Source organism: Bubalus bubalis, chromosome 5 (assembly GCF_019923935.1).
Source record: "Bubalus bubalis isolate 160015118507 breed Murrah chromosome 5, NDDB_SH_1, whole genome shotgun sequence".
Classification (NCBI taxonomy): domain Eukaryota; kingdom Metazoa; phylum Chordata; class Mammalia; order Artiodactyla; family Bovidae; genus Bubalus; species Bubalus bubalis.
In genome coordinates, this window is record NC_059161.1 from 107,463,129 (window position 1) to 107,483,036 (window position 19,908).

General features: G+C 40.6%; 1 protein-coding gene across 2 annotated transcripts in view; it reads left to right on the plus strand.

Moving 5' to 3' along the window:
- Nucleotides 1–8,063, plus strand: part of VWA5A (von Willebrand factor A domain containing 5A) — a 30,123-nt gene extending 22,060 nt beyond the window's left edge. For both annotated transcript variants that reach the window (XM_006056041.4, XM_025286325.3), the window contains exons 16-19: nt 2,018–2,146; nt 4,370–4,500; nt 6,074–6,200; nt 6,723–8,063. In XM_006056041.4, coding sequence (XP_006056103.4) covers nt 2,018–2,146; nt 4,370–4,500; nt 6,074–6,200; nt 6,723–6,802 — 467 coding nt within the window. In that variant the 3' untranslated portion in view covers nt 6,803–8,063. The remainder of the gene's footprint in view (nt 1–2,017; nt 2,147–4,369; nt 4,501–6,073; nt 6,201–6,722) is intronic.
- The last annotated feature ends 11,845 nt before the right edge of the window (nt 8,064–19,908 follow it).

The following is a 19,908-nucleotide window of genomic DNA, read 5'->3' on the forward strand; positions in this document are numbered from 1 at the left end:
CAGGATGACAAAGGGTATAAGTGAGGCTCCTCTGATGACTCAGTGGTTAAGAATCCACCTGCCAGTGTAGGAGATCCGGGTTTGATCCCTGGTCCAGGAAGATCACACATGCTGTGAAGCAACTAAGCCTATGAGCTGCGACCACTGAACCTGTGCTCTAGAACTCAGGAGCTTCAACTACTGAGCCCATGTGCTGCAACTACTGAAGCCTCTTCATCCTGGAATCCACAACAAGAGAAACTACTGCAATGAGAAGCTTGCGTGCTGCAACTTGAGAAAACCTACACACAGCAATGGAGACTCAGCATGGTGTTGAAGGTCCAGTTTAGTTTTGATTCCTTGACTTTTTTAGTGGCATCGAACTACTAAAAGGAATCAGGAGCTTTGGTATAAGAATGAAGCAGGTAGAGTGTTGGCTTAATACTGCAGTTGGGGTTTTGTCAGATGGGTGTGATGAAAAGGAAATTAGGGACATAGAGTTGATATTGATAAGAGAGTAGGATAGTGTTGGACCTGAGATTTAGGCTAAATAGGGAAGAAAGTAAAGATAGAAGGAAGTGTTACATTGGAAAAAAAAAATAGAGGAAACAGATTTAGAATCCAGATGAGGTCAAAGACATAGAGCCTGTTATACAGAGTGGAGTAAGTCAGAAAGAGAAAAACAAATATCATTATGTTAATGCATATATGTGGAATCTAGAAAAATAGTACTGATGGACCTATTTGCAGGGCAGGAATAGAGACGCAGACGTAGAGAATGGACATAATAGACACAGGAAGGAAGGAGAGTGTGGATCAAGTTGAGAAAGTAGCATTGCCATATATACACTACCATGTGTAAGATAGCTAGCTGCTGCATAGCACAGGGAACCCAGCCCGGTGCTCTGCGATGACCTAGAGGGGTGGAATAGTGGGTGAGGGAGGCTCCAGATGTAGGAGATACATATAGGAGATACATACGTATACACACGCGGTTACAACTGAATTGAATTGTTGTACGGCAGGAACCAACACAACATTCTAAAGCATTTATTCTCCAATTAAAAAACATAATCAATTAAAAAGAAAAGAAACTGGAAGAACTGGATCCTGTATTTTAAAAGTAGAATATTTTTAAAGTTTATTTTGTATAAGTGGAACAATTTGCTTGATAATAAGATTCTGACTTGGGAGGGAGTGGTGAAGTAAAGGGGAGGCTGAAGCCATTTGATTGAAGAAGTCAAGAAGTTTTAAATTAGGGTGTTGGACAGGTTATCTGCATAGATAGGTGCTGACATCTCTCAAGGTGATGCAGCCTGCAATGAAGTGCAAGTCTGTGATCTTTCAGACACTCCAGTGGGTGATGGGAAGTGACAGAGAGGTTGGAGGTTGCCAGCAGCAAGGATATGAGGAGGGTAACCCAGGTGAGATTGGCAGACTGGTGACCTGGCTGCAGTGATTGGGACTGAAGTGGTTTCCACCCACACCTCCCAAACCTGGGAACTTGGGATATGGCACCTCGAGCAATTTGAGGGGGTAGGGCAAGAACAGGTTTTAACAGTTTAAGTTAAGATAAATAGTCAAAAGAAGCCTCTTGTGATGAAACTTAAGATGCAGAAGAGGTCTTTGTCCTGTGTCAAGAGTTCCAGAAGACAAAGTACAAAGCGTTCAGAGGGTGATGTTGTGTGCAGTAAGTGGGCTCATCATAGAAGAAAAAAATGCACAGTGGAGACAGTGGCTGAACTGATCTGGATAGGAGGGTCTCAAATTATCCAGGGCCTTTGGCTACACCCGAACATAGAGGGCGCCTTGGTCTCTATAGCTACACTGGTGTTTTTTAGCTCATTCAGAGGCCTTGTCCCACTTCCATCCTCCTTCTTGTCCCACTGATCATCACTCATTACTGAGGGGTGTCTCACCAGCAGAATAGTTGTGATCCTGATCCTTTTAAGCCTGTGATTAAACAGAGCCTGTTCTCTCTACGTGAGCATCTTTCCAGGGACTTTTTCTGACCAATGTTTGTCTACCACCTGTATAGGACGAAGAACACACCTGAGTCTTGGTCATAGAAAAGAGAAGAAATGCACTTCCTTATCAGAGGCCTGTCTTGAGAAGCCAAAGTCTCGTGCTTCTGCCAAAAAGACCAACGTGGAAACTCATGGTCCAGGTGAGATGGGCCTCAGTCTTATCCTCTTTTCTATGGGAACTGAAGAACAGAGCTTCAATTCTCTGCTATCTTGTGGCTTTCTTTGTTGTTGTTATTTAGTCGCTCAGTTGTGTCTGACTCTTTGCATGGTACCCTGCCAGGCTCCTCTGTCCATGGGATTTCCCAGGCAAGAATTCTAGAGCGGGTTGCCATTTCCTTTTCCAGGGAATCTTCCCGACCCAGGGATTGAACCTGTGTCGCCTGCATTGGCAGGTGGATTCTTTACACCAGAGCCACCTGGGGAGCCCTGTGACTTTCTCTACCAGGAAGTTACCTATTTGAAAAGCAGCAGGCAGAGGGTGAGATTTGTCCAGTCCCTATATTTGCCAGGGTCAGTTCCTACAGCTTATGACCCTGAAACCTACCCAGTAGAGTCTGAGTTGAGCCCTGGATAAATAAACCATGTTGCCATCTCAGCTCACACTCCTTGCCTATGGGCTGGGGCCTTCCTCCTGCACAACCCACCATGCGTGGGCCCCTGCTACACTGCCATTCTTGTACAGACTGGGTTTACAAATGGGTCTTCCTGATACTGTCTGATGATTGTCTGTCACCAAAGAGTGTTCCTTGGTCGCTGCCTTTTGTTTCAAGTAGCTGGCTTTTCATGTACATAACAAATGGAATCTAAGTACATTTCACCATGAAGGGAGGTCTTTTCTATTAAAATAGGCCTATAGGACATTTCTTTCTAGTCTCGCCGGTTTTGTAGCCAGAGTGTGTGCTGTACAATTATTTCATTCTTTAAAATCTTATTTGGCACTCATTCTCATTAGATTATCACAGCTTCAGGGTCTAAGGTGGATTCAGAGCTCTGTACTCCCATTTGTTGTGGAGTTTTAGGCAAATTAGTTCAATTATTAGCGCCTTAGCTCGCTCATCTGCACAGCTTCTCACCTCCTTGGGTTGTCACAAGAACCTCCTTGGGTTGTCCAAAAAGTTCATTTGGGTTTTTCCATAAGATGTTTTGAAAAACTTTTTGGACAAACCCATAGTTTGTGTTGGTTGTCTGTAGTGTCATACTATCTCAGTAACTTAGAATATCCCCACTCTGAGCTTTCTAACTTATGAATCCTTTTACCAAAGTAGAAAGAAAAATTACCCAGGAAGATAAGGTACTGGTTTTTATGAATTAATTAGCAATTTCTATTTGTAGAGAGCTAATTAGTGGCCTTCCAAGTACTTTACATTCTTTGTCATGTGTTAGGCTCTATTGTTTTGAATTTACAGAGAAGGCTGAGATTCCTGTTAAAGAACTGTTAATTTTGAGTGTTAACAGTGCTGAGTTTCAAACTGAAACTGTTGAAATCAGAGCCTTAGGTATTTTTTCTTTTTCCATTGGAGTGGAACTGTTTCTCTGGTTACAGTTTTTCTTACCTACTAATTTTCCAAGATACTGTAAGTACATCATCTCATAGGATTGATAGCCAGATGTGAGATACTTTCTGTGAAAATTTTGTGGCCTTTAAGCAATTTTCATACCACCAGGATTGGACACCAGGCTGTTCTTTGAGATAGACTGTTGACAGCTTCCATTATATCTGCTTTCTTTGGAAATTTTGATAATTGAAACCCAAGCTACATTTGTCTAGAATTTTTTTAATATACCTAAAGTTAAACCCATTTAAACATGACTGATGCTGTGTATAAAATAGATAACTAGTGAGAACCGAATGTATAGCCCAAGGAACTCTACTCAATGCTTTGTAGTGACCTAAATGGGAAGGAAATTCAAAATTCAACAAGGGAAAGATACAGGTCGTTAAAGAACCCACATGATGGTGCTGTTTAAGTCTTACCCAGTCCTGTTTATTTTGCTGTAGAGTAGAAAGTAACATGACATTGTAAAGCAACCACATGCTAATAAAAATTAATTTAAAAAATAAAGATAAAATAAACAGGACTGGGTAAGACCTAAACAGCACCATCTGGTGGGTTCTTTAGTGGCCTGTGTCTTTCCCTTGTTACTGAATGTTTCAGTGCAGTCAGTCTGTCACCTGAGTGGCCTCATTGTCACAGAGAGAGGGCATGTGTCCTAGGGGACACGACTAAAATGAGGATCTTGTGGTATCTGTTTAGTGCTGGGCTCTCACTGCATCCTGTCTCTGAATTCAGACCTGTCTCTCAGGATGCTCAGGGGCCACTAGCGCCATAATTTCCCATCCTCTCTTTTCTTCTCCCCCACAGTTGTTGAAGATAATCGTCTTGTAGAGTTGATTTCCCTTCAAAAGGCAGATGGTTCCTGGGATCTGAATGAAGGTCTGGCTTTGGTCCTGGGTATGAAGTCGGAAGACATACAGGCTGCACTTACTGACAAGGTGAGATTCAGAGAAGAAAAGAGAGTGTGTATATTTTTGTGAGGTTGAGGTGAGTAATGAGAATTGGGGTGAATCATGACTCACCGGAGGAAGGAGAATACAAGAAGTCATAGACTAAATTAACTTCTGAGAAATAGAAGTTGAAGATTTTTCTGGCTGTGTTGGAGCAGAAAGAACAAGGAATTAGTCTGCTAGTAGAAGTTGATGGTTTAGAGTTGATGGATAACAGAGGGAAAGCAAAAATCCTCTTTAACTACAGTTTCTGCCAGTCATCTTAGTTATAATTACTTACATTTATTGAGCAATTACTCTATGCCAGCCCCTGTGCATTGCACTGCGCTTCATGACCTTATTTATTCATCAATCAATTAAATATGGTAAATCCTACTCATGCTGTGCTTAATAGATGAATAAACCAGGGTTCAAAGAAGTATGACAATATCTTTGAGTGTACTCAGCTAGTCAGTGGCAGAGCTGGATTCAATCTGGGACTATCTGTCTTTAGAATCTATGTTCTTTCTTCTAAACAGGGTGGTCTAGAACTTAGGATAGGTGAAGTTATCCTAACCAAAGTTAGGATAGGTGAAGTATCAATAGGGACAACTTAGTTATTTCAAATGTGTTCAAGTATGCTGATGAGGACAAATTATGTTCAAGAATTTCAAGGTAACTTACTGAATCTTCTAATTGAGAAATTGTTGAATATTGAGATATACACCAAATGAGACATATGAGACAAATGCCAAAAACTTGAAGGACACCCATCATTCTGAATTTTCAAAATGTGGAAGGTGATTAAATAAATTTTAAATATGCTATAATTGCCTCATCTAATATAGTATCCACTAGTCACCTGTGGCCTCTAAGAGCTTGAAATATGACAATTGCAAGTGAGAAATTAAATTTTCCATTGATTTGAAATGTACTATAGTTGTGAAAGACAAACTGATTTCAAAGACAACATAAAAATGTAAACCGTTCTTGATATTTATTTTTAAATTGATTACATGTTAAAATAATATTTTGAATATATTAAATTTAATATATTAAATAATTCTACGTCTTTATTTTTACTTGTGGCTGCTTGGGCATTTAAAGTTATATATGTGTCTAGCATTATATTTCTCTTGAAATAACTATTCTAAAACAAATAATTAAAGGGATAATTTACAAATAAGTGGAAGAAGATACGAGAATCATGAAGTTCTAACTTGGTTTCATTGAGAACAAGACTTGTCTGACTAATATTTCCTTCCTTCTCATGGTAACTGGATCAATAAATCAGGGGAATGAAGAGTCCTTCAATGACGAATCTGAATTTTTAAAAAATATTTATTTATTTGACTGTGTCAGGTCTTAGTTGCATGATGAGGGATCTTTCATCGCAGTGCACAGATTCTAGCTGCAGGGTGCACGGGCTTAGTTGAATCGCAGCACGTGGGATCTTAGTTCCCTGACCAGGAATCGAACCCAAATCCCCTGCATTGGCAGGCAGGTTCTTAACTACTGGGCCATGAGGGGAGTCCCTGAACTTAACGTGGGGGCCTCAGGGAAATCTCTGTCTGTGGTACAGGATGCAAATTCTTCAAGCTGGGCCACAGTCCTGGCAGTGCTCTGGCTGCATGACAATGCTAAGGACATGGATTGTGAGTGGGAACTTCTGGAAAGGAAGGCAGTGGCCTGGATTCACATCCACGCAGGTAGGAACCCAGTCCTAAGACCCCATCTTTCCCCGTGTTTAGGAAGCTAGCCATCATCCCAGGCATTGAGCCTCCAAGCCTAATAGAGGGTTACCAAGATAGGGTCCCCATATTTCCCTTCCCAACCATCCTGGTTCAGACCTTTCCTGATGCCCTAACTGGTTGGATGAGGGTGCAGTCTGAAATTGGGGGAGTGGAGGAGGTAGGTGCAGAGGGAAGGGGACATGGGTGGGGAGTGTGAGCTGTGAGAAGGACGTGAAGTGAAAGTGTGCTGTACTGAGTGCAGGACTGGATGTGGAGCCCTTATTCCTTGGGTATTTATTGTTTCACTGCTGCTGAATATTTCTGGGGCCAGAGAAGAGTAAAGGGAGCCTGGGCAGTAGAGAGAAAAAAATCAGGGGTATTGAAGACAGCTAAGTAGGGCTCAGAGAAGATGCTGAAGAGTTTAGGGGAGCCTGGGAGGAGAGCCTGTCCTCTCATCGCTGTCCCTCAGCCCTCATTTTTGTTTCCTCCTTCTACCAGGGTCCATCAGGCACGAGCTTGTGAAAGCTGCAATTGCTTTCATGAAATCTTCTGCGGATCCTGCCATCTTTGGCCCCTGAAGAGACCGTCCAGAAGAATAAGTGCCTCTGCTATGCTACAGTCCTTGCCTTCACCGTCTCTTCTGCTCTGATGTTTCTATAGTTTACACCTATCCTGGCAGCTTCTTATCACACGAACAGTGGGTGGCCACACCCTCTTGCCTCTCAGTGCCAGGTTCTCTTCGAATGTGCTTTTCCTTCCCCAGCTCATACTCTCAGCTGAGTGTCACGGGTCCCAGAATCTGTTCCCTTTCTTGGAGGAATTCAAAGCATTCCCAGGCTATAACGTTCCTCCTCAGTTTTCCAGAATGACCACATGGAACACAGGTGATGTAGACTCCAGACTAAAGATTGAAGCAATGATGTTCAGGGAATGCTTGAATTAGAGAATTCTCTGCACTTTTTTTCTGTTTATTTTTGTTCTTAGGTACTCATCAGGACCAGACTGGACCAGGAGTTTGCAGTTTTCTATTTTTAGACAGGAATAAGAGTTGGAGGGGAGGTAGAAAGCCAACACTGGGATGAATATAAGCTTAAGATCACAAAGAGGGAGACTCAGGGGTCCACTGTGAGGTCTGGCACTTGGGGAGCTTCTTTTAAAAAAAATTTTTTTTTTAACTAGGAGAATAATTGCTTTACAGTGTTGTGTTGGTTTCTGCCATACAACAATGTGAATCAGCCATAGTATACATAAGGCCCCTCCCTCTTGGACCTCCCTCCCACCCTCCACCCCATCCTACCCCTCTAGCTTATCCCAGAGTACCAGGGTGAGCTGCGTGCATTATACAGCAACTTCCCACTAGCTATTGGTTTTACATATTGTAATATGTATGTTTTAACGCTACTATCCCAGTTCATCCCACCCTTTATTTCTTGGGGACTTTCTTGATTGATCCTGCTTGGGCTTTGCTCGCCTCGCTACATGCCTTTCCTCCCACTGCCTTGGTGACTTGGGTTGAGTTATGTCTGTTAGAGACCTGTTTTTCTTTAATCCTTAAACATCTTAGTAAGAAAGCACTAATGGACTCCTTAGTCCTAGTCTGAACTCATGAGGCTTCTAAGTCCAGATCTGACCCCATATAATATAGGAAAAAACAAGTTGAAGGGCAGTTTTCTCTGAGACCTCAACCTAGACCACTCACCCCATGAGGAAGAAAGAAGCTCCTTGTGTTTCTGAAACTTACGTCCCGTATACTCTATCCTTGTGGAAATAACTCTTTTTGATGTGTTGCCTTCTAAAATGCTATCATATCAATATTAAAATGGCCATCTCTACCCTGCACTCTGTTGTATTTGGTCTTTATTTATAGAGTTACTCACTGAACCTGCATCAGTTTTTATTATCCCTTGTTTTTTCCAGCCAACTTTTCTGGTGCCTCTACTGTTTACGCTGTGTCCTTCCCTCCTATCTTCTGTTGTAGGCTGGTTTCCTATCATTTTTTTAATGAGAAATATACACACACATACACACACACATATATATATATATTTTTTTTTTTTTGGTTGCATTGGGTGTTAGCTGTGGTATGCATGTCTTTACTGTGTCATGTGTAATCTTTGTTCCAGCACATAGACTTTCTAGTTGTGGTGCGTGGGCTCAGTTGCCCTGAGGCATATGGGATCTTAGTTCTCTGACCAGGGATTGAACCTGCGTCCCCTGCACCACAAGTGGATTCTTAACCACTGGACCACGAGGGGAGTCCCTGGCTTCCTATCTTATATGACGCAGGTGAAGAGCACTGGCCAGAAAACCACTTTTGGAATCCTGACCATACATTTAAATAGTCATGTGAGGAGGGACAAATGATTTTACCTTCAGGATCTTAGAATTCCCATCCTATAACTAAGGGATTAAACTAGAATTCTATTATTACTTTCATCTTGAATAGTCAAGCATTCTGAGCAAGACCACAATGTCTGTTCACTTAGGTGGAGAATGACCTAGAGCTGAGTCCTGTTTGGCTCTTGCATGAACTAGCATTGGGAAGATTTGCCAGTGGTGACTCACCTCCCAAGACTTTCTTCCAAGTTTACTATGGCTGAGTGCAACCCACACAATATGGCTCTGACATCCCCGAGAAGCTTGCTAGAGATGCAGAATTTTAAGCAACCCCAGAAACTACAGTATCAAAATCTGCATTTTCACAAGTTCACCAGGTGATTTGTACACACATTGAACTTAGAGAAATAAGGGCTTAGTCTTTTCATAAAATAGGCTTGCATTCAAGTTTGTCATCTAGATCAGAGGTCCCCCAACTTTTGGGCACCAAGGACCAGTTTTGTGGAAGAATTTTTCCATGGACCTGGGGTGATGGGAACGGAGATAGTTGGTTTCAGGATAATTCAAGCACATTTATTGTGCACTTTATTTCTATTATTATTATATCAGCTCTACCTCAGATCATCAAGCATTAGTTCCCAGAAGCTGGAGACCCCTGATCTAGATAGTCCCTATCAATGTAATGACAGAAAAGACAGGTTCTTAAGGACCATGACTCTTGCACAATTACCCTCTTCCACAAAATGACAGTCCTTAACATTTATCATGCAGGACGTTGACTATTCCATTCATTGTTCGTCTCTCTTTTGTCACCCTCAGCTTCCAGACTTGAGACTTAGGAACTTCTAAAACAAAAAAACAGAAGAAGGATATGACAACCCACTCCAGTATTCTTGTCTGAAAGATCCCATGGATAGAGGAGCCTGCTGGGCTATAGTCCATGGGGTTGCAAAGAGTCAGCCAGGACTGAGCAACCGAGCAAAAATCAAAAAACAAAGGATAATCTTACTTATGTCTTCTTTAAATTGCAGAATCAACTCCCGTTTTAAAGTATAAATTATAAATGCCCATGCTTTTATTTTTCTAGTTGTGCTCTTGTGTTATAGAATGTTGTACCAACTATCAATTCCTCAGATCTAAACAAGTGTCTATCTTCAGAACCAAAAAAGATATTTCATCACCTGCCCTGAAGCCCGCTTTCAAGGCTGGTGCTTCATGTTTTAGAAAAATATCAAACACCATCTGTGCTGTCAGGAACTGATGATCTGGGCAAGGAGCCTGGGAAGGAAGCTGCTCTCATATTGATTTTCCTCACCCTGTTCCTGTAGTTGTTTCCTGGCTGCTGCAGACTTGGCCAGAAGGAAGGCAGATAAGATGGCCTCAAGATTCTCCCACTCAGACTGAGTCCAGTGCCTTCAGGGCAGGGTACGCTGTTCTACAGAGACTTATTAGTAAACCCATTGCTATTTTCACCAAGGGCTTCCCTGGTGGCTCAGATGGTAAAGAATCCTCCTGCTAATACAGGAGGCCCGGGATGGATCCCTAGGTCGGGAAGATCCTCTTGGAGAAGGCAATGGCACCCCACTCTGGCACTCTTGCCTGGAAAATCCCATGGATGGAGGAGCCTGGTGGGTTGCAGTCCATGGGGTCGCTAAGAGTCAGACACGACTGAGCGACTTCACTTTCACTTTTCACTTTCATGCATTGGAGAAGGAAATGGCAACCCACTCCAGTGTTCTTGCCTGGAGGATCCCAGGGACGGGGGAGCCTGGTGGGCTGCTGTCTATGGGGTCACACAGAGTTGGACACAACTGAAGCGACTTAGCAACAACAACACAGTCATGTTGGAGATTATTTAGCATCTGTTGTTTCTCTCCCAACTCAGCCATGGCTCCCTTAAAATCAGTCCATCTGCTTGAAGTATCTGATTGACAAGAAGAAAAACTCCATGCAATGCCCCATATATTGTTTTTCCTTTCAGTTCTATCAGTTTTTACCTCATGCATTCTGATGTTCTCTTATTAGGCCCATACACATTTTGGATTTTATCATTATGTAATATGCACCTTTTATCATTATGTAATGATGTACACTATGTACATAAAAATACATAATGATTATGTTGTAATATGCACCTTTATCTCTGATTATTTTCCTTTTTCTGAAATCTGCTTTGTTTAAAATGAATACAGTTAATCCAGCTTTCTTTTGATTAGTGTTAGCCTGATATATAACTTTCTCTATTCCTTTACTTTTAACATGCTGCTGCTGCTGCTAAGTCACTTCAGTCGTGTCCGACTCTGTGCGATCCCATAGACGGCAGCCCAACAGGCTCCCCGGTCCCTGGGATTCTCCAGGCAAGAATACTGGAGTGGGTTGCCATTTCCTTCTCCAATGCATGAAAGTGAAAGGTGAAAGTGAAGTCGCTCAGTCGTGTCTGACTCTTCAGGACCTCATGGACTGCAGCCCACCAGGCTCCTCCATCCATGGGATTTTCCAGGCAAGAGTACTGGAGTGGGGTGCCATTGCCTTCTCCAACTTTTAACATAAGTCTTTATAATAAAATTGGGTTTCTAGTGGTACACACACACACACACACTTTTTTTTTGGGCCACACTGTATAGCATGCAGGATCTTAGTGTGAACCTGTGCCCTCGGCATTAGGAGCATGGAGTCTTAACCATTGGCAACCCACTCCAGTATTCTTGCCTGGAAAATCCCATGGACAGAAGAGCCTGGTATGCTACAGTCCATGCGGTCACAAAGAGTCAGACAAGACTGAATGACTTCACTTGTGTTTTTAGCTACTCTGACCATCTTTGAGTTTTAGTTAGTGCATTTTGTAATCAGTGATATAATTGGCTTAATATTTACTAAGTTTGCTTTCTATTTCTTACATCTGTTTTTAAACATTTTCCCACTTCTTTTGGTTTTAATTAAGCATTATATGTGATTTCATTTTATCTCCACTCTCAACATATCAGTTGTATTTCTTTATATGTATTTTTAGTTGTTTCCCTAGAATTTGCAATATATATTTAAAACGAATTAGGTCCACCTTCAAATAGCACTATCTTACTTTACATGTAGTTCTGGTACCTTGATGAGTTAGAGAGTTTTCATAATTCTTTCATCTCATTCATTGTGGCATTGTTGTTCATTTCTTTATAATTATCCAATGCATTAGTATTACTTTAAAAAGTTATCTTTTAGATTAAGAAAAATAAAAGATTATTTTCACCTTTATTTATTCCTTCTCTGACACTCTGTCTTTATGTAGATCTGAGTTTCTGACCTACATTATTTTCCTTCTTTCTGAAGAATTCCTTTAACATTTCTAGCAGAATAGTTATCCTGGAAATAGATTTCCTCAGATTTGGTTTGTCTGAGAGTATTTATTTCTCCTTCACTTCTGAAGGATAGTTTTACTGGCTATTGAATTCAATATGCTGTGCTTAACTATTTCAACACTTTAAATATTTCACTCTACTTTTTCCTTGGTTGTATAATATTTGGCAAGAAATGTAATTCTTACGCTTTTTCCTTAGTGGATAAAGTGTTTTGCTTGACTCTGACTTTTTTCAAGATTTTCTCTGTCTTTGTTTTTTGTAGCGTTTTATTTACTAAGCTAGAGACAGTTGTGGGAAAGCTTGGAATGGAAAAACAAGAGTGCCTCTTTGGTTACAGTGAGTTTGAGATGCCTAACATCCAGACCCCTACACGGAGATATTCAGTAACAAGTCTAGAATTCAAGGGGGGAAAACTGGGCTAGAAATACAAATATGTGAATGAAGACAGGATTTAATATTGTTAGAATGAATGAGAGCAAAACAGGAATGAATATAAACATAAAAAGCTAAGAAATTAAACCCTGAATATATATAGTTACACACACATATATTTACATATATGTGACACAAAGATGCATCTTTTTTATACATATTTTTTTTTCTTTTGTAAGGATGCTCTACTGTATCTTTCAGGGTAGCTGTTACTGAAAGTTTTGTTCTTTCTGAACCATGGCCTACTTGTCTGCTTGTGCCATGGAAACTGGATACTGTAGTTTGCTTGACAGACTGGGCTATATCTCAAACCTGCTAGATCAGTCATCTTTCTGCTAGCACCTGGTCTGCTCCATCACACACAGGGGCTGTTTCAGTACTGTAGCCTGCTGAGGGTACCTGAACCATATCCCAGCAGTTGACCGGCTCTCATCATGGGAATGGGGACCACAAAGAAATGTGAGGAATTGCTTAAGAACTGGTAATAACTAAGGATGCCAAGCCACTCAAGAGAGTTTCCTGGGATTCAAGTCCCTGATATTTCTGTCATACCCATCTCTCCCCAACAAAAATGCAGAAAGTATGTTTCATTCCTATATTTATTAACTTAATTCCTCCATTAACTGGGTTCCAATTCTTCCATAGAAACCATTAAATTGTTAGGAAGCCCAGTAAAGCAAATGAACACTTTCTTACCAGAAGGAAAAAAAGAAAAATAAAGGAGGGGGAAAACAGATTAAGAAATTTATGACCCAGTAAGTAGCCATATCTTACTCTTCCGTTTTGGCTCACAGTCCACTTCTTCACTGCTGAGTTTTTGCAGATGAAAGAAGAAACTTTCACTTGGTTACTCATGCCAGACCCCATCCCTACCAACAAACAATAAAGCACCTGTCACTGGACCGAGAATGCCTGGACTTAGCCCTGCTATTTATAATCAGAAAGTTCTGCTGAGTAATTAGTTGAGAAATCAGTTGTTGCAAGAATGTGCTAGTGACTTACTTGAATTTCAGAGTATAGGAAAAAAGGCATTAAACAAGGCAGGGCCTTTTTTCTGATTAAAACAAGAGTGATCCAAATAAGGCAAGATTTCCTACAAATAAATTATAGCAAGACAGCTCCCTTGAGAAATACCTACTGAAATTTCTGAGACTCGATTCCTATGAAACAAGACATATTCTGAACAGGTTTTCTTCTCTTTCTCTCTCTCATATCATCTTGCCATAGAATACACGATAAAAATGGTAATAAGGCATACACTAAGAGCATACACAACACTCCTCCAAAACCCTCAAGTGAATCTATTATTAATTCTCTCGCACAGGGCCAGCTGCTTTCTGCACGGGGTCATCTTGGGAAGCAGTGATAATGCAGTGAAAGAGGGCTAAGCTTGGACATTACTGTGTTCTGATGTCTAACTTTAGGAAAGTCACAGGTGCTGAGTCCAATGGCTTTACTTGTAAAATGCAGTTAATAAGAACTACCTTACATAGTTACTGAGAAAATTAACTTTAAAAACATGAAATTGCATTGAAAAACCTCACCCACCACAAATGTAAGGTGATATTAGTTATGAAAATCAGAATTGCTGTTGTTGTTCAGTTGCCCAGTCCTGTCCGACTCTCTGTGACACCATGGACTGCAGCATGCAAGGAGATGGTGATGTCCTTCACCATCTCCTGGAGCTTGTTTCAGCTCATGTCCATCGAGTTGGTGATGCCATCCAACCATCTCATCCTCTACCATCCCCTTCTCCTCCTGCCTTCAATCTTTTCCAGCATCAGGGTCTTTTCTAATGAGTCGGCTCTTTGCATCAGGTGGCCAAAGTACTGTAGCTTCAACAGCATCAGTCCTTCCAATGAATATTCAGGACTGATTTCCTTCAGGATTGAATTATTTTTTTCTTTATAACTCAAAGGGAAGAGTCATATCATTCTGGATCCATTAATTGACTCGATTACATTAGGTAAGTCACTTAAACTCTTTGAGACTAAATTTTCTACTAGAAATGAGGGAAATAATATTGTTTACTTAATGGAGAGCACTCAGCAGATCTGGCATATAGGAAATGCACAATAAATATTAGTTATTATTAAAACTGTGGTATATTCACAAAGGCACTAAAGAGTCTCGATGAGGGTAAAAGAGGAGAGTGAAAAGCTGGCTTAAAACTCAACATTCAGAAAACTAAGATCAGGGCCTCCAGTCCCATCACTTCATGACAAATAGAAGGGGAAAAGGTTGAAGCAGTGACAGATTTTCTTTTCTCGGGGTGTGGAAGCTCCAAAATCATGGCTGGTGACTGCAGCCATGAAATTAAAAGATTATTGATTCTTGAAAGGAAAGCTATGGCAAACCTAGACAGCATATTAAAAAGCAGAGACATTATTTTGCTGATAAAAGTCCACATAGTTAAAGCTATGGTCTTTCCAGTAGTCATGTATGGATATGAGAGTTGGATCATCAAGATGGTTGAGTGCCAAAGAATCGATGATTTTGAATTGTGGTGCTGGAGAAGACTCTTGAGAGTCCCTTGGGCAGCAAGGAATTCAAACCAGTCCTTCCTAAAGGAAATCAATTCTGAATATTCATTGGAAGGATGGATTCTGAAATTGAAGCTCCAATACTTTGGCTACTGATGCAAAGAGTTGACTCATTGGAAAAGACCCTGATGCTGGGAAAGAAGAAGACAAAAAGAAAGGAGGGCGGCAGAGGATGAGATGGTTAGATAACATTACCAATTCAAGGGACATAAACTTTCCAGTATAAAAAAAATAATTTCAAAATTAGTAAGAACTTGAACTCAAGTGCCAACAAAGGTCCATCTAGTCAAGGCTATGGTTTTTCCAGTGGTCATGTATGGATGTGAGAGCTGGACTGTGAAGAAAGCTGAGCGCCGAAGAATTGATGCTTTTGAACTGTGGTGTTGGAGAAGACTCTTTAGAGTCCCTTGAACTGCAAGGAGATCCAACCAGTCCATTCTGAAGGAGATCAGCCCTGGGATTTCTTTGGAAGAAATGATGCTAAAGATGAAACTCCAGTACTTTGGCCACCTCATGCAAAGAGTTGACTCATTGGAAAAGACTCTGATGCTGGGAGGGATTGTGGGCAGGAGGAGAAGGTGACAACAGAGGATGAGATGGCTGGATGGCATCACTGACTCGATGGATGTGAGTCTGAGTGAACTCCAGGAGTTGGTGATGGACAGGGAGGCCTGGTGTGCTGTGATTCATGGGGTCTCAAGGAGTGGGACACAACTGAGCGACTGAACTGACTGATTAATTCAAATTCAGAAAAGCCTTAACGACATAACTGAAAGATGATTTGTTTTACATTTTTCTTGGATATTTCCAGACAAGGAAATAACTATATCATAAGGATTGTTTACTTCATTGATGTATAATTTCTAATAATTAAACCTTTGCATTGAAAATAAATCTGTCTTTCTACCAGATATGCCCATGATTCCTGAATCATCACAAGAAAGAGTGCATACAAAGTTTATCTATCAGCCCTGGAAGCCTTTTTTTTAATTTAAATTTATTTATTTTAATTAGAGGCTAATTACTTTACAATATTGTATTGGTTTTGCCATCAGTCAGTTCAGTTCAGTCGCTCAGTCATGTCCGACTCTTTGCGATCCCATGAATTGCAGCACGCCAGGCCTTCCTGTCCATCATCATTTCCCGGAGTTTACTCAAACTCATGTCCATTGAGTCGGTGATGCCATCCAGCCATCTCATCCTCTGTCGTCCCCTTCTCCTCCTGCCCCCAATCCCTCCCAGCATCAGAGTTTTTTCCAATGAGTCAACTCTTCGCATGAGGTGGCCAAAGTACTGGAGTTTCAGCTTTAACATCATTCCTTCCAAAGAACATCTAGGGCTGATCTCCTTTACAATGGACTGGTTGGATCTCCTTGCAGTCCAAGGGACTCTCAAGAGTCTTCTCCAACACCACAGTTCAAAAGCATCAATTCTTCAGCGCTCGGCTTTCTTCACAGTCCAACTCTCGCATCCATACATGACCACTAGAAAAACCATAGCCTTGACTAAATGGACCTTTGTTGGCAAAGTAATGTCTACATCAACATGAATCTGACACGGGTGTACGCGTGTTCCCCATCCTGAACCGCCCTCCCACCTCCCTCCCTGTACCATCCCTCTGGGTCATCCCAGTGCACCAGCCCCAAGCATCCTGTATCCTGCATCAAACCTGGACTGGCGATTCATTTCTTATATAATATTATACATGTTTCAATGCCATTCTCACAAATCTGTCTGGGTACAAAATTCCAATCTCTGGAGTTCATCATAGTGTTGAGCTTAAAAACACTGGCTTTAAAATTACAGTCTCAGTGCAGTCAGTTTTTAGTTGTGTGATCAGTTATTTAATCTGCTTTTCAGTTTCTTTGTTATGTGGTTTCTTTGGGAGATTAAATGTAATAATAAATTTTAAGAATTAGCGTAACACTTAGAATGTGTCAGAGCTTCCATGATGGCTCAGACAGTAAATTTGCCTGTCAATGCAGGAAACCCGGGTTCAATCCCTAGGTCAGGAAGACCTCCTAGAGAAGTAAATGGCAGCACACTCCAGTCTTCTTGCCTGGAGAATTCCATGCACAGAAGAGCCTGGCTGGCTACAGTTCATGGGGTTGCAAAGAGTCAGACATGATTGAACAACTAACACTTTCACTTTTCTTTAGCATGTGGCAAATGCTTACTGTGAATTTTTTTTTTAATTTTATTTTATTTTTAAACCTGAAACACTGTATTAGTTTTGCCAAACATCAAAACGAATCCGCCACAGGTATACATGTGCTCCCCATCCTGAACCCTCCTCCCTCCTCCCTCCCCACACCATCCCTCTGGGTCGTCCCAGTGCACCAGCCTCAAGCATCCAGTATCGTACATTGAACCTGGACTGGCAACTCGTTTCATACATGATATTACACATGTTTCAATGCCATTCTCCCAAATCTTCCTACCCTCTCCCACTCCAACAGAGTCCATTAGACTGTTCTATACAACAGTGTCTCTTTTGCTGTCTCGTACACCGGGTTATTGTTACCATCTTTCTAAATTTCATATATATGCGTTAGTATACTGTATTGGTGTTTTTCTTTCTGGCTTACTTCACTCTGTGTAATAGTCTCCAGTTTCGTCCACCTCATTAGAACTGATTCAAATGTGTTCTTTTTAATGGCTGAGTAGTACTCCATTGTGTATATGTACCACAGCTTTCTTATCCATTCATCTGCTGATGGACATCTAGGTTGCTTCCATGTCCTGGCTATTATCAACAGTGCTGCGATGAACATTGGAGTACACGTGTCTCTTTCCCTTCTGGTTTCCTCAATGTGTATGCCCAGCAGTGGGATTGCTGGATCATAAGGCAGTTCTATTTCCAGTTTTTTAAGGAATCTCCACACTGTTCTCCATAGTGGCTGTACTAGTTTGCATTCCCACCAACAGTGTAAGAGGGTTCCTTTTTCTCCGCACCCTCTCCAGCATTTATTGCTTGTAGACTTTTGGATCACAACCATTCTGACTGGTGTGAAATGGTACCTCATAGTGGTTTTGATTTGCATTTCTCTGATAATGAGTGATGTTGAGCATCTTTTCATGTGTTTGTTAGCCATCTGTATGTCTTCTTTGGAGAAATGTCTATTTAGTTCTTTGGCCCATTTTTTGATTGGGTCATTTATTTTTCTGGAGTTGAGCTGTAGGAGTTGCTTGTATATTTTTGAGATTAGTTGTTTGTCAGTTGCTTCATTTGCTATTATTTTCTCCATTCTGAAGGCTGCCTTTTCACCTTGCTAATAGTTTCCTTTGATGTGCAGAAGCTTTTAAGTTTAATTAGGTCCCATTTGTTTATTTTTGCTTTTATTTCCAATATTCTGGGAGGTGGGTCATAGAGGATCCTGTTGTGATGTATGTCGGAGAGTGTTTTGCCTATGTTCTCCTCTAGGAGTTTTATAGTTTCTGGTCTTACGTTTAGATCTTTAATCCATTTTGAGTTTATTTTAGTGTATGGTGTTAGAAAGTGTTCTAGTTTCATTCTTTTACAAGTGATTGACCAGATTTCCCAGCACTACTTGTTAAAGAGATTGTCTTTAATCCGTTGTGTATTCTTGCCTCCTTTGTCAAAGATAAGGTGTCCATATGTGCATGGATTTATCTCTGGGCTTTCTATTTTGTTCCATTGATCTATATTTCTGTCTTTGTGCCAGTACCATACTGTCTTGATGACTGTGGCTTTGTAGTAGAGCCTGAAGTCAGGTAGGTTGATTCCTCCAGTTCCATTCTTCTTTCTCAAGATAGCTTTGGCTATTCGAGGTTTTTTGTATCTCCATACAAATTGGGAAATTATTTGTTCTAGCTCTGTGAAGAATACCATTGGTAGCTTGATAGGGATTGCATTGAATCTATAAATTGCTTTGGGTAGTATACTCATTTTCACTATATTGATTCTTCCAATCCATGAACATGGTATATTTCTCCATCTGTTAGTGTCCTCTTTGATTTCTTTCACCAGTGTTTTATAGTTTTCTATATAGGTCTTTAGTTTCTTTAGGTAGATGTATTGCTAAGTATTTTATTCTTTCTGTTGCAATGGTGAATGGAATTGTTTTCTTAATTTCTCTTTCTGTTTTCTCATTATTAGTGTATAGGAATGCAAGGGATTTCTGTGTGTTGATTTTATATCCTGCAACTTTACTATAGTCATTGATTAGTTCTAGTAATTTTCTGGTGGAGTCTTTAGTGTTTTCTATGTAGAGGATCATGTCATCTTCAAATAGTGCGAGTTTTACTTCTTCTTTTCCAATTTGGATTCCTTTTATTTCTTTTTCTGCTCTGATTGCTGTGGCCAAAACTTCCAGAACTATGTTGAATAGTAATGGTGAAAGTGGGCACCCTTGTCTTGTTCCTGACTTTAGAGGAAATGCTTTCAATTTTTCACCATTGAGGATAATGTTTGCTATGGGTTTGTCATATATAGCTTTGATTATGTTGAGGTATGTTCCTTCTATTCCTGCTTTCTGGAGAGTTTTTTTTTTTTTTATCATAAATGGATGTTGAATTTTGTCAAAGGCTTTCTCTGCATCTATTGAGATAATCATATGGTTTTTATTTTTCAATTTGTTAATGTGGTGTATTACATTGATTGATTTGCAGATATTGAAGAATCCTTGCATCCCTGGGATAAAGCCCACTTGGTCATGGTGTATGATCTTTTTAATCTGTTGTTGGATTCTGATTGCTAGAATTTTGTTAAGGCTTTTTGCATCTATGTTCATCAGTGATATTGGCCTGTAGTTTTCTTTTTTTGTGGGATCTTTGTCAGGTTTTGGTATTAGGGTGGTGATGGCCTCATAGAATGAGTTTGGAAGTTTACCATCCTCTGCAATTTTCTGGAAGAGTTTGAGCAGGATAGGTGTTAGCTCCTCTCTAAATGTTTGGTAGAATTCAGCTGTGAAGCCGTCTGGACCTGGGCTTTTGTTTGCTGGAAGATTTTTGATTACAGTTTCAATTTCCGTGCTTGTGATGGGTCTGTTAAGATTTTCT